Raw genomic sequence first — 13,561 nt, forward strand, 5'->3', positions numbered from 1 at the left:
GAGCAGTGCGTACACACAGGGTGTTCAGGAAAAGTCTTGTAAACTGGTGAGCTGGAAGAATAGATTGCAATAAGTGGGTGCCAGGTTGTGGGGACCATTGAATCCTGTGCTCAATAGTTTGGGCATTGGGAATGCCATTTTGACGCAGGTGTGGCATAATAGGTAGGAGTGTTAGAAGACCCCTCTGGCCATGGTGTCGGTGGATTGGAGAGTCAGGGTGCCCTAAGCTCAGGCTGTGCTCCTGAGCTTGACCGTGAGGGAAAGGGTCTCAGAAAGAGTCCACAGGCAAAAATCAACAAGAATTGGTAACTAGGTTGTCTGTGAGGGTGAGAGAGGAAACCAAACTCACTAAGCTTTCACAGCTGAACGATTGGTGGTGCCATTCACGGAGGTAAAAATTCAAATACCAGGAGAAACAGGTTAGTTGGGAGCTGAGTTCAGCCAAGGTTCAGAGGTTTTGAGGAAGGCAAGGCAGAGTCCAAACGGGAGACGATAAAGCAACCTTGGAGTGTCACGGCTAGCCCAGATTGGCGAGAGGAAATCCAGAGGTCAGACTGGCTTCCTCTCTCCAAATCTTAAGTCTCTGAGATCCTAAATGATCCAGGTTAGAATACTGTGCCTTCAGAAGCTTGGTCTCCTGGTCCATACCCTTACAGGCTTCTAGAAAGTCCTACACCTTCAGGAATCTCATTTCCTAGGCTGTCGTGGTTCCTTTGGCTAAAGTTCTCAGACTTGGAAACTGTGAAGTTTCAAGACTGACTGATCTTAATACACATGCCCTGCCCCTACTAGGGTAAAACCTTTCTTAAGGTTTCAGTGACCCTCAGGAATGAATTTGCTGGTGGAAGTATTGCATCTGTCTGAATCAAGCTGGAAGAGATACATATGGCTCCCCTCAAATGACACCTTATAATCCACAACTCACCTCACTTCTTAGTGAACCAGACCACGCCACCCTGTCCTACAACTGTATCTCACCCAGGGTTCATGCTGAATGGTGCAGGAGGAGGGCAGGGCTGCCGTCATAGCTGGGCTTCATGTGTCGAGGGTATTTGAGTTGTCTACACTCCAAAATTACAGTAAAAATTTATATTATTTTTATCAGATGTCGTTTGGTATTATTTCCACTCCTTTAATACATTTTTTTTTTCGAAACTGCATGGTCGTGGTTAAACAAATTATATGTTTTAAACAAGTTCAACCACATCTATGTGATGGAATTCTTTTCAGTTATTAATAACAAGACTTTTCAAAGTAAACCAGAAACAAAGTAGACATTGTTCACGATATAAATGGAAATACAGATTCTAAGAGCAGTTTGTGGGATAATCCTGTTTTTGAAAAATAAATCGAGGGTGCCTGGGTTGCTCGGTCGTTAAGCATTAAGCATCTGCCTTTGGCTCAGGTCATGATTCCAGTGTCCTGGGATGGAGCCCGCTTTCCCTCTCCTAGTCCCCCTGCTTGTGCTCTCTCTCTCGCTGTGTCTTTCTCTGTCAAATAAATAAATAAAATCGTTTTAAAAATAAATAAATAAATAAATAAATTGGGAAGTAAAAATACTCTAAAAAGAGTGATTATCTCTGACAGGTTGAAGATTAATTGGATTTTTTATTTTCTCATTTTCATTCTTTTTTTAAAATATTTTATTTATTTTTTATTTGACAGAGATCATAAGTAGGCAGAGAGAGAGGAAGGGAAGCAGGCCCCCTGCTGAGCAGAGAGCCCAATGTGGGGCTCCATCCCAGGACCCTGAGACCATGACCTGAGCCTAAGACAGAGGCTTTAACCCACTGAGCCACCCAGGTGCCCTGATTTTCATTCCTTTTTTAAAAAGATTTTATGTATCAGAGAGAGAAAATGTGTGCCCAAGCAAAAAGGGGGAGCATTAGGGGGGAGAGAGAGGGAAAGAGATTCTCAAGCAGACTGCCCCACTAAGCTCAGAGCCAGACTCAGGGTTCAGTCTCCCCACCCTGAGATCATTACTTGATTGGAAACCAAGAGTTAGAAGCTCACAGACTGACCACCCAGGCGCCCTCTCATTTTCACTATTTTTTTTGCTGAAGTAGAGTTGATATACAATGTTACCTTCCTTTCGGGGGTTATTATTTCCTTCTTTAGTCTTTTGTATTTCAGTCTAATGCCTTCTATAGGCAACAAACTGGTACTTTTATGGTGGGGAGGGGGGAAATAATGTGACTAGAACCTTTCCCTAATTTCGTCACACCTTTTTTAAAAAACCACCCACAACTGGATTTGATGGCCTAAGAACACAGTGACAAGGAGAAGATGGCTCCCTGGCTGCTAGGTAAAAGGCACCTATACTCTTTTCAAATATCTCCGGAGCCAGCCCCCCGGCCCACCTGCAACGCTGTTAATGCGCCTGACTCCTCTTGTGGTTGGGGTCCCTGGAACTTGAGTTCCTTCTCCTTTTTTTTTTTTTTAAAGATTTTATTTATTTATTTGACAGAGAGAGACCACAAGTAGACAGAGAGGCAGGCAGAGAGAGAGAAGAGGAAGCAGGCTCCCCGCCAAGCAGAGAGCCCGATGTAGGACTCCATCCCAGGACCCTGAGATCATGACCCCAGCCAAAGGCAGAGGCCCAACCCACTGAGCCACCCAGGCGCCCCTCCTTCTCCTTTTTCAACCTCTTCATACTTCTGTTTGCTTTTCCGTAAGAAGACTTCTCACTCCATATCAACCAAAGTGCATCTTGTGTTCTGAAGAACAAAGCAGACCTTTACCAAAGGTGTTTGCCATCTTTCTTTCTCTATTGAATGAAAGTAGCCTGTAATTTGATAAGCAGAATATAAGTTCTGTTATCTCTTTATCAAAGAAAAATGTGGAAGGATGGACTCGAGGTCTATTTAGGGAACCGGAGAGGCAAGGGACTGAATTGTGTCTCCCCCAAATTCACACGTTGAAGTCCTCATCCTCAGTACTTTGGAGTAGGAGTGGATCTGGAGATAATGTCTTTACAGAGGTGATTAAGTTAAAAGGGGGTCTTTAGGGTGGGCTCACATCTCAGTTGACCCATGCCCTTATAAGGAGAGAGGTCAGGAAGGACACAGGCCACCACAGAGGGGGGCCATGTGCAGACACAGGAAGAAGGCCGCCATCTGCAAGCCAAGCACAGAGGCCTCAGGAGAGACCAAACATGCCAGCCCCTTGATCTCTGTCTTCTAGCCCCGCAAACTGTGAGAAGTCAACTTCCGTTTACGCCACCCAGTCCGTGGTAGTTTGCTATGCCAGCCCGGCCCTTGCAAACTCACGCAGTGTATTTACAGCCCAAAACAAGACAAACCATTGCTTTCCAGAGGCCGGAGGTTGGGGCCTTCCCCACCCAGTTCTCACGTGAGAGTTTCTCTGAGGTTCCCGGGGGATCTTTAGGATCAGTTATCTAAGACTTCCAGGAAAAAAAAAAATCAAAAGGAAGGAAAAGCTTTCTCCACTCTAATTCAGTTACAAGTGTTATTATCAGTAGCTATTGAGGCAATCATTTGAAAATTAATGTAGACGGTCTGGGTTCAAATGACAGCTCAGGCACATGCCGATTATAACCTTGGGTACACTTAGACCATGAGCCCAGCATCCTCGTCACTCATCTTCCCACTCCGCATTCATTGAACACAGATGATGTCCTTGGCACTGTGCTAGGGAGGCACAAAGGAGAAACAGAGAAAAATCCCCATCCCTGCCCCTGGAGAGACTAACAGTCAAATGAGGGAGCTGGGCAAGGAACAACTTCCACGTGGAACGTTCTTTATCTGCGCTGTCCAGTGCGGTAGACACTAGCCACATGTGGCTACTGAGAACTTGAAACACAGCTAGCCAGACAGAAGAATGGAATTTTATTTTGATTTAAATGTAAACAACTGCACACAACTAGTGGCTACGGTGTTGGACGTTGCAGCCTTACGGTGTTGGACGTTGGACGTTGCAGCCTCAGCGGAGGACCATCCTCTGGGAGCCGCTCAGCGGCCAGGGTGGGTGGGGAGGGGGGAAACACTTGCAGAGCCAAGGGAAGGATTCAGGGCCATGGGAGTGCCCAGCGTAAAGGTGTCACATTGTGGCAGTCACTGAGTATGAAGAAGGAAAAAGAAGAGGATTAAAATAGGTAACACGGGCGCCTGGGTGGCTCAGTGGGTTAAGCTGCTGCCTTTGGCTCAGGTCATGATCTCAGGGTCCTGGGATGGAGTCCTGCATCGGGGGTCCCTGCTCGGCGGGGGGGCCTGCTTCCCTTCCTCTCTCTCTGCCTGCCTCTCTGCCTACTTGTGATTTCTCTCTGTCAAATAAATAAATAAAATCTTTTTTAAAAATAAATAAATAAATAAAATAAAATAGGTAACACGGTCCCCGGAACATTGCATATATTCAAAAGACACTGATAGAATTTCTTTTCCCCCTTCTTCCCTGATAAAATTTCTTAATGCGCAAATTATCCATACAGAGGAGATTAGTTAAAAAACACTATGGTGGGGCGCCTGGGTGGCTCAGTGGGTTAAGCCGCTGCCTTCGGCTCAGGTCATGATCTCAGAGTCCTGGGATCGAGTCCCGCATCGGGCTCTCTGCTCAGCGGAGAGCCTGCTTCCCTCTCTCTCTCTCTGCCTGCCTCTCCATCTACTTGTGATTTCTCTCTGTCAAATAAATAAATAAAATCTTTAAAAAAAAAAAAAAAAAAAAAAAAAAACACTATGGTGAAGTACTGTGGCGCCTAAACAAGGATGAGGAAAGCCTGCGTTTACTGAGAGGGGATTATCTCCGGGTATAGTAAGCAAGCTACCGGACTGAGTACATAGTATGCTATATATATTTTGTGCACAAAGTTTGGGGAATTACAAATGCATTTATTTCTGCATAATGAAACACTAGAAAGAAACTAAAAAGAGTTAACTACAGGAGGAGAAGAGGGCAAGGAAAAAGAAGGAGACAGATATGGGAATAGGCTTTTATTGTAGTTTTTTAAAGGTTTTTTTTTTTTAAGGTTTTATTTATTTATTTGAGAGAGAGGGAGAACCGGAAGGAGAGTGGATGCCACACTGAGCAGAGAGCCCGATGTGGGGCTCGATCCCAGGATCCCAAGATCATTACCTGAGCCGAAGGCAGACACTTAGCTAACTGAGCCACCCAGGCGCCCCTAAAATTTCTTTTAGACCATATGAAATTATTAATATTTAGAATTTGTATCTCTGTATACCTGATACAGAATAGCATAAAATTGACTCAAGGCAAAGAAAGGACATATTTTTTAAGGTCAAATTTCTATACGGATATAGTGTGTCCTGATGTGCATTTATACCCTAGAAATTACATATTTGCCCTGTTTTTAAAATTTCAATCTAATTCCTAGCCCTCCTCTGCCTGCCACTCTCCTCTCAGGTCATTCTTCCTCTTTAGCCTTCCTGCCCCGAGATTACAAAAAAGAACCACTGGATCCTTTTTGAATCTTTGGAAATCATAATAAGGGACAAAATCTGGGTAGATAGTACCTAACTAGTTGTTAAAACTCTGAGGCTTGAGAACCACCATATTAAACTAAAATGTGTAATAAATGGTGATAATAGACCAGGAACACTCCAACTCCCACTCCCACCTTGGCCCCCACCAGCTTTGCCCTTCCTGGGGCCTTCTCTCTTTTCTTGCCCTCCAGACTCTTGGGCCATAGCTCTAGAACCTCATGAAAGGAGCTTGGGCCTGATGGACCAAAAGACTAAGCAGAGCCAGAAAAAATCATGGAGGCCCATTTCACATTTGAAATATTTCCAAAGTTTCCATAACAGCAGGGGCATTTTTTTACCTAGGCTGCTCCTTCATGTAGAAATAGAGAGATGGGTACAAAGTAAGGAATGTGAGGTAGGGTCAGGGCTGAGACTAGAACCCGAATGTTTAGTTTCCCAGTTAAACTATTCTGTTTTTCTTTCCTCTCATAGCCCCTGGAAAACCATCTAGAATTTCTTTATGAGTGCATATAAACCATTTTCTATAACTGAAGGGATAAAAATGTCACCCAAAACGTGTTGCTCCATTTTTTTAAAAAAGATCTTATTTATTTGACACAGAGAGACATAGCGAGAGAGGGAACATAAGCATGGGGAGTGGAGAGGGAGGAGCAGGCTTCCCGCTGATTAGGGAGCCCATGTGGGGCTCGAGCCCAGGACCCTGGATCATGACCTGAGCCAAAGGCAGATGCTTAACGACTGAGCCACCCAGGCACCCAGGTTGCTCCATTTTAAAAGGATGTTAATAAAAGTGATATTGGTATTTGCCATAATCCTATGCCAAATGCCGGCATTTTACCTGGAATACCTCTACTGGCTTCCAAACTCCAGAAACATTACTATTCTAGGACCTTCAGGAGAGTCACACCGAAGCACAAGGGTGCTTTGTAAATATAACCTGGTCCAGTTGTTGAAGTCCCTGAGCCCTTTGTGACTTCTCTGATTTACAGAAACTGCGCTTTTCATTTTAATGCACTTGTAATGCTCATCCTAGGTTGGTAGGTGGCACCACGAATCCATGTGTGGTTTAATAAAGGCTTCCCTAAATTCTGAGGACCAATGGCAAATCCTTCATTTACTGCGGGGATCCCTGGCTTTTTGCAGATAAGAGTCTGTGAGACTTTTAAGGAACATATATCGACTATGACAACTAGGCAATCAAAGTGGGGAGAGAAGGCAAAACGACCAAGTGGTCAAGAAATGTGTCTGAGGGGTGGGACAGGACCTGGCCAGTCCTTGGCAAGCCTCTAGCTGAGGTTCACATGGGGAAAATTAAAACAGGCTACAGACTGGAAGGAAGCAGCCATTAAGCATGTGGTGTGAGTACTCTCCCACTCTGTGCACTCCTGGCATTCCAGAATCCCCCACCAAAGACATACTCGGAATCTGCCCTCTCCAGTTCCCTAGCGTCAGCACCCGTGATCCTTTCTTAGGGTCTCTGGCACCCCTGCCAGCAATATCTTCAGCTATGGACAGCATGATGCTGTCCAGAAGATAACCAGAGAGTTCAGTTCCAAATGCAAGTAGAGGAATTCCACATTGTTGTCAGCATGAGTGGGGAGAACTGTGTGCAAGAATTGAAGATCATATAGTTCAAGACCTCTCAATATAGAGAGGAGGAAAGAGGCACATGGCAAATCACCAGCATAAAAGGGGTCAAACCCTGGGTTTTGGCTCAAACTGTTGCTTTATTCCTGTGCCTATAATGTTGTTTAAAGGAACTGGATTGATGCTAGCTGTGTGATCTGCTAAACTTCTGGATCAAAAAGAACCTTTTGTAGGCCTGTTTTAGATTTTTAAAAACCACTTGCTGATATCTTTCACGTCAATGACCACTGAAGCATTGATATTACTCCTGGTCACTGAAAAGTATACAAAGAATTGTGTCATAAATTATCCGTTTAGCCAGTCGTGCACCGTAGCCAAAAAGAACCATGTGAAAAAGAAAAACCAAGGCATAAGAATTTAACTCTGACTCCAGCTCTCATCCTGACTTTTACGCTCTTCCTGCTTCCTTCCATGTGACTCATTTTCACTGTGACACTGATAAGAGCGGGAAGGCCTAGTAAAGATTTGTGAACACATAATTTTTTTTCTACTTGTCTCTCTCTGTAAGGTAGCTCTGAAATGTGAACGCTCAGAGGCAAGAGACAGGGTCTACTTCAGTTTTAGATATTGAATCATTAACTGATGCCAACAAAGAAGATCCAGGAGGCCGACGGATGCAGGTATCTAGAACAGTATAAACCCCACCTTTCTGTGGCCCCCTCCCTTTGCTCAGTTCTTGGCTCCATCATCTATCTAGAAAATCCCTGGTGTCACGAACATGATGAGACAGACTTCTGAGTCTGCAGACTCCTGCTATCCTGGGATGACAGCATCCTGATTCACAGGATGAAAATGGTTATTCCGGAACATTCCAGAATGGGAACTCCATAAGGGATGGGACTTTGTACAGAAGACTGGTGACATTCACATTTTTATATAAATTATTTTTTATTTCTGTAGCATACAAAAGTTATAAATATGATTTCTGTAAAACCAATTGCCTGCACACTCAAGCAGAGAGTACCTGAAGCTGGGGTATGGATGGATGTCTTAGAGCCAGACAGAGCAGGAGGAAGCAGGATTAGATCCAGCCATCCTGTCAGGCTCCGTATCCCCAGACGCGGTCATCTACTGCAACTGGAGAGAAGTGAACAGCTTTCCGTTTTCAACAAGGGCGGATCAGACAGTACGTCAGTGGTGGTGCCAGAGGTCTGTCAGGCGCGTTAGGGCACTTCTATGAATGAGGCACTTGATAGGAAGCACGCCTGAGATGGAAACCAGCACTTGATAGGAAACACGCCTGAGATGGAAACCAATCACGTCAAAACAACAGATAGGCCTCGCCTGTGGGGGACGAGCGAAGAGTCTTTTCATCTCCCAGCTCTCTCCTTCGTCGCTATTTGATGTGGAGCAAGGAACGACAGGAAGCAGGGACGCAAAGGAAGTCCACGGAAGGGAAACATAATGGAACAAGAGCGGCTGATTCCTTGCCCCATGCTGGCAAAAAGCTCAGGCGCACAAAGGCTTGGGGGCAGAACAATGCTGAACGTAGAACTCACAAAGCTCTTGCATTGTCTAGAGTCAGATGCATTCTGAGACCGGTGAGCTGGTGGCAAGCAGAGTCCTAGGATTTGTTGGGAGGTGCTAATAATCTGAAAGACTTGGCAAAACTCTTATGATCTGTGAGGAAAAGTGATAGGAGCGTGATCTGTACCAATGAGCCAGGCTTTAGAGGGCTGATAATATTTGTGTTAAAAAGAAAGACCCAGAGCTCTGCCTAACAAGGTCCGTGGAGCTTGTTCAGCTAGCTGGTCAGTGGTAAGTTTCCATACATAATGTTCTTACCTCTTACATGGTAAGAACAGGTGTGTGTGTCCCTCTATACTAATGGCTCCACAGCCCTATGGCTGTAGGAGGCACTCCTGGATTGAAGATGAAGGCAACTGTCGAATTACTCTCAGTCTTAATGAGACTAAGTCACCCCCAGAGTTTATGCTGTCCTCCTAAACTGAAATGAGACAATACATTTCTCACATCACTAATCACAAAATTTGGCCAGAGCCGCTTTGACTGAGATGGCTGCCAGCCAGCCTGCTCTGAGGGAAGGGGGACAGCGGGGGACTATGACGTCAGTACCGTCCAAGCCCCAGGAGGAAAGCAAGCTCGCTCTAATACCACGCTTGCTCTGATAACGACGACATAATACTAGATTTGTTTCCAAGTGAGCGTGAAGGTCTTCGTGTGGGGTGCTAAAGTGGCTGATGTGGTCCTCCCCCATGGGTACTTCGGGTAGGACGGCAGAATGAAGCTACCTGTGTGCACTCAAAATGGCCACTCATGTGGGGTTTTCCCAGTTCTGAAGGTAAACGAAGCTCTAGAAGCCATCATCACCAAAACAAGCTAAAAGCAAAGCTTACTTAAAAAAAAAAAAAAAAAGTGAAATAAAAGTAAAAATTTTAAAAAGCCCCATGTTGGCTATAAAGCTTATTTGAAAAAAATAAAATAAAATAAAAAAATTTTGAGGGGTACCTGGCTGAATCCGTCAGTAGAGCGTGTAACTTCTGATCTCAGGGTCGTGAGTTTAAGCTTGCTTAAAAAAAATTAAAAAATAAAATAAAAAATAAAAAACAATGTAAAAGCTATGCGGATGAAGTAGAGTACCTTTGGACCCCCAGTCTGCTCCCTAGAGATATCCATGTTCCACTCATATGTTCCACTCATATGATGTCACAGCCACGGGCTCATTCTGGAAGATGCCCAGGCCCATCACGTACAGCAATATCCCAAATCTAGCGTGCTGCTTGTTTTTGTCAACCAGGTTTCAGTGGAACACGGCCACACTCCCGGGTTTCTGAACTGGCTGCGGCTGAGCAGCTGTAAGGGACTCTCTGGCCGTTTACAGAAAAAGTCTGCAGACCTGAAGACTAAAGGCAATTTAGGCAACTATCTCACTCTGGAAAGGTCTTCCCCAAAAAAAGATCCTGGGAAGTAATCATTAGAACCTGATTCTATCTGCAAGTTCCCAAGTGTAGGAAATCTGACCGCAGAGGCACAGAATGTGCTGGCCAGTCCCCTCAGGAGTTACCAATGTGCTCTGGAAAGGAACCTTCTGTGCTCTGAACCACCCCTCACCCAGGTGAAGCCGTGACCCCTGACCTGGTCTGTGGAGCCCAGAGAAATTGAGTGGTATGTATGTGCGTGTGTGCATATACACATATACACATGTACACATGCACATAGACACATATACATACATTCGGGGATTACTCCCAAAGGGGCGGGCTGGTGCTCTTCATGGCCTGGGGCAAAAGCAAAGGAGACAAGTATCGGCTCCTGAAAGCTCTGAGTGAGAAAGCTAGGTGCCTGCTGTTTCCTCATTCACAGGCCAGCTTGCTGTCAAAGCTAGAAAGCCCAATGGCAAAGGCTTGAAGTGCACACAGCGGGTAGTTGTAGTCCAGGGTGAACACATCATCTGCTACGCGTCCAAACTGCATGACTATGTAGTCAGCTAGAAAAAAAAACAGAAAGAAATTAGGATGTTAGAAGAGAATGGGGCTATACTGGGGGAAAGCCTACTGACGATACAGAGAAAAGTCCTGCAAATAGGTCACTGGGTCCCTTTACAATGGGAAACCTTGAAGAGGATGGCAAGAGGCACTGAACAAGAGTGAGCATCTGCTAACCAGCAGCCAAGTTTCCATTACTATTCCTCTCAGGGAGCAGGAGATAACTCCTGGACTAGCATGAGAGGATCAGAAGGGAACAGCACAAACTCCAAGGGCTAGAGGTGCCGAGGAAGCCTTACTGAGAGCCATTGCTTCTGCTTCCCAAACAGGGGCTCAGAAGTTTCACTTTAAAACTGCCACCTTAGGACCACCTGGGTGGCTCAGTCATTAAGTGTCTGTCTTTGGTTCAGGTCATGGACCCAGGATCCTGGGATTGAGGCCCACATCAGGCTCCCTGCTCAGTGGGAAGCCTGCTTCTCCCTCTCCCACTCCCCCTGCTTGTGTTCCCCCCTCGCTGTGTCTCTCTCTGTCAAATAAATAAAATCCTTTTTAAAAAGTTAAAAAATAAATACAAAAATAAAACTGCCTCGTTAGGGGCGCCTGGGTGGCTCAGCAGGTTGAGCGTCTGACTCTTGATTTCAGCTCAGGTCATGATCCCACTTGGGATTCTCTCCCTCTGCCCCCAAATAAATAAATAAGTTTTCTAAAAATATAAATAAATAAATAAAACTGCACTTGAGTCTTTCAAAGAAACTATTTCTTTTTAAAATAATTCTCCCCTGAATAAGGACTTCCTGTCAATGATAGGAAGCACTCATTTCCCTGCTGTGTAAGAACATCTTTCCTTCTACTCCGCCCAACCCTTCCTGCAGGCTTACGGTCATTCTCATGGACTATCTGAAAGTTCTTCACTGATGCCTGAGTGACACGGCCATGGAAGTTCAAGACGTAGGACTGCGTGTCATCGTTCCAGACTGGGGCTTTGTTGTGCAGTTCAATCAAGTTCTCCATGGTTTTGTTTTGCCATTTGGAAAGCAAGCTCTCGTGGTCCTGTTTGAAGAGAAAATCACTGCTTTGTCCTGAGAACCATAGGAAATCATTCGCTCTCAACTCTGTGAGGTAGAAGGTGGAAAAGGGGAGTATTTTCTCCGTTTCAGAAAGGGTACAGCAGAAAAAAAGAAAGCCAAAAGTTAAGCAGATTTTAAAATTCTGATGGATTATCTAGCATTTCTCTTTGCAGGCTAAGCAATTTTGGATCAACCACTTTAGCAAATACTCTGCAATTGTACTTACCCTGCCGTTCCGGTGTGATCTCTCTCCTAAAGAAGGGTACAAGCCCTACTCAAACTTGGGGGTTCTCCGAGAATCAATACTTTTTTTGTATTGGTCTTGTTCGTACTGTAATTTTGTCCTTCAGACTCCCTTGCTGATTAAATCTGTTCTTACTTACATTTCGTGGCCGAAATGGGATCCGTTCATGATTCATATTCATCCCTGGAACAATCACAGACATTTTCCTAGGACCTTTAAATCCAAGTACATTTGTTTCCTGGAAGATAGGAGAATAAAGGCAGGGACTTAGGAACAGAAAGGAAAAAGAGACCACATTCTTTTTTTTTTTTTCCTGTACAGGAAACTACAGATTTAATGCAAAATGGAGTAAAACACATAACAAACACATCAGTGCAGGCATGTAATAGTCACCAAACCAAGCTCTTGTTCTAACGAAGAGACCACATGCTTAACACAAGATTTTCTTGGGCATGTAAAATATCCAATAATGACGTCAAAACCAATTTGATTTCTTTAGGTAAACGAAGAGAGAGAGGGAATCAAAAAAAGAAAAGTAATACGGTACCTCCTTTTACACGTAAGGTAAAGTCTTAAAAGTGAAATCTGACAATTATGAGCAAACTGCCCAATTTGTTATCATCAATAAATATGTATTTCCCAGTGAGGGCATGGCATTATATGATATACAGTGAGAATTATAGCTTAATTTACATTAGCTTAAATTAAATTAAATTAAATTACATAGGGCCTATACCAGGAGGTAAGAAATTCAAATGCCCATGTCAGCATAAGGAATACAGTCAGATAATAGCTATTCCCCCGATTAACACAGCATAATGGATAAACCTGTCAAATCCCTAAGCCATATACCTGAAACTAATGTAACATTGCGTGTCAGCTATGCAAATAAAAATAATAATGACACAGTACTATATATAGGGGAGTTGCTAAGAGAGGAGATCTTAAAAGTTCTCAACACAAGAAAAAAAGTGTAACCATGTATGCTGTTGGATGTTAACTAGACTGACCGGGATAACCATTTTGCAATACATACATATATAAAGTCATTTCATTAGAGCACTGAGGTGGATCAGTTGATTAAGCTTGGTTAACTTTTTTTTGGTTTTGGCTCAGGTCATGATGTCACGGGTCCTGAGATGGAGCCTAGCATTGGGCTCCAACGAAGCACAGAGTCTCCTTGGCGATTCTCTCCCCCTGCCCCTCGCCCCACTCACGTGTGTACATGCACATATGTGCATGCTCTCCTGCTCAAATAAGTAAGTAAATCTGGGGGCGTCTGGGTGACTCAGTCAGTTAACCGTCTGCCTTTGGTTCAGGTCATGATCCTGGGGTCATAGGATTGGGCTCTGCTTCTCCCTCTCCCTCTGCCTGCCACTCCCCCTGCTTGTGCATGCTCTCTCTCTCTCTGTGTCAACTAAATAAATACATAACATCTTTTTTTAAAAATTAAATATTGTTTTAATTAAAAAATAAAATCATTACATTGTACATCTGAAACCGAAATGCCAATTACACCTCAATTAAAAAGGGGGGGGGCACCTGGGTGGCTCAGTCAGTTAAGCATCTGCCTTCAGCTCAGGTCATGATCCCAGAGTCCTGGGATCAAGCCCCCCACGGTGAGCAGTGAGCCCACTTCTCTCCTCTCTCCCTCTACCCTTCTCCAAGCTCATGCTCTCTCAAATAAATTTTTAAAAATCT

The 13,561-nt window shown here is 44.4% G+C and overlaps 1 protein-coding gene across 6 annotated transcripts in view; it reads right to left on the reverse strand.

The window, feature by feature from the left end:
• Nucleotides 1-7,972: 7,972 nt before the first annotated feature.
• Nucleotides 7,973-13,561, reverse strand: part of TULP3 (TUB like protein 3) — a 65,695-nt gene continuing 60,106 nt past the window's right edge. For 4 of the 6 annotated variants that reach the window (XM_045071693.1, XM_045071694.1, XM_045071696.1 and 1 more), the window contains 3 exons: nucleotides 12,000-12,098; nucleotides 11,428-11,599; nucleotides 7,973-10,551 (listed from right to left, as the gene is read on the reverse strand). In XM_045071693.1, coding sequence (XP_044927628.1) covers nucleotides 10,418-10,551; nucleotides 11,428-11,599; nucleotides 12,000-12,098 — 405 coding nt within the window. In that variant the 3' untranslated portion in view covers nucleotides 7,973-10,417. The remainder of the gene's footprint in view (nucleotides 10,552-11,427; nucleotides 11,600-11,999; nucleotides 12,099-13,561) is intronic. The other 2 variants (XR_006604270.1, XR_006604269.1) reach the window with 2 other exon arrangements.

Source organism: Mustela putorius, unplaced genomic scaffold (genome assembly GCF_011764305.1).
Source record: "Mustela putorius furo isolate JIRA1106 unplaced genomic scaffold, ASM1176430v1.1 tig00003988_pilon_pilon_pilon, whole genome shotgun sequence".
In the NCBI taxonomy this organism is placed as follows: domain Eukaryota; kingdom Metazoa; phylum Chordata; class Mammalia; order Carnivora; family Mustelidae; genus Mustela; species Mustela putorius.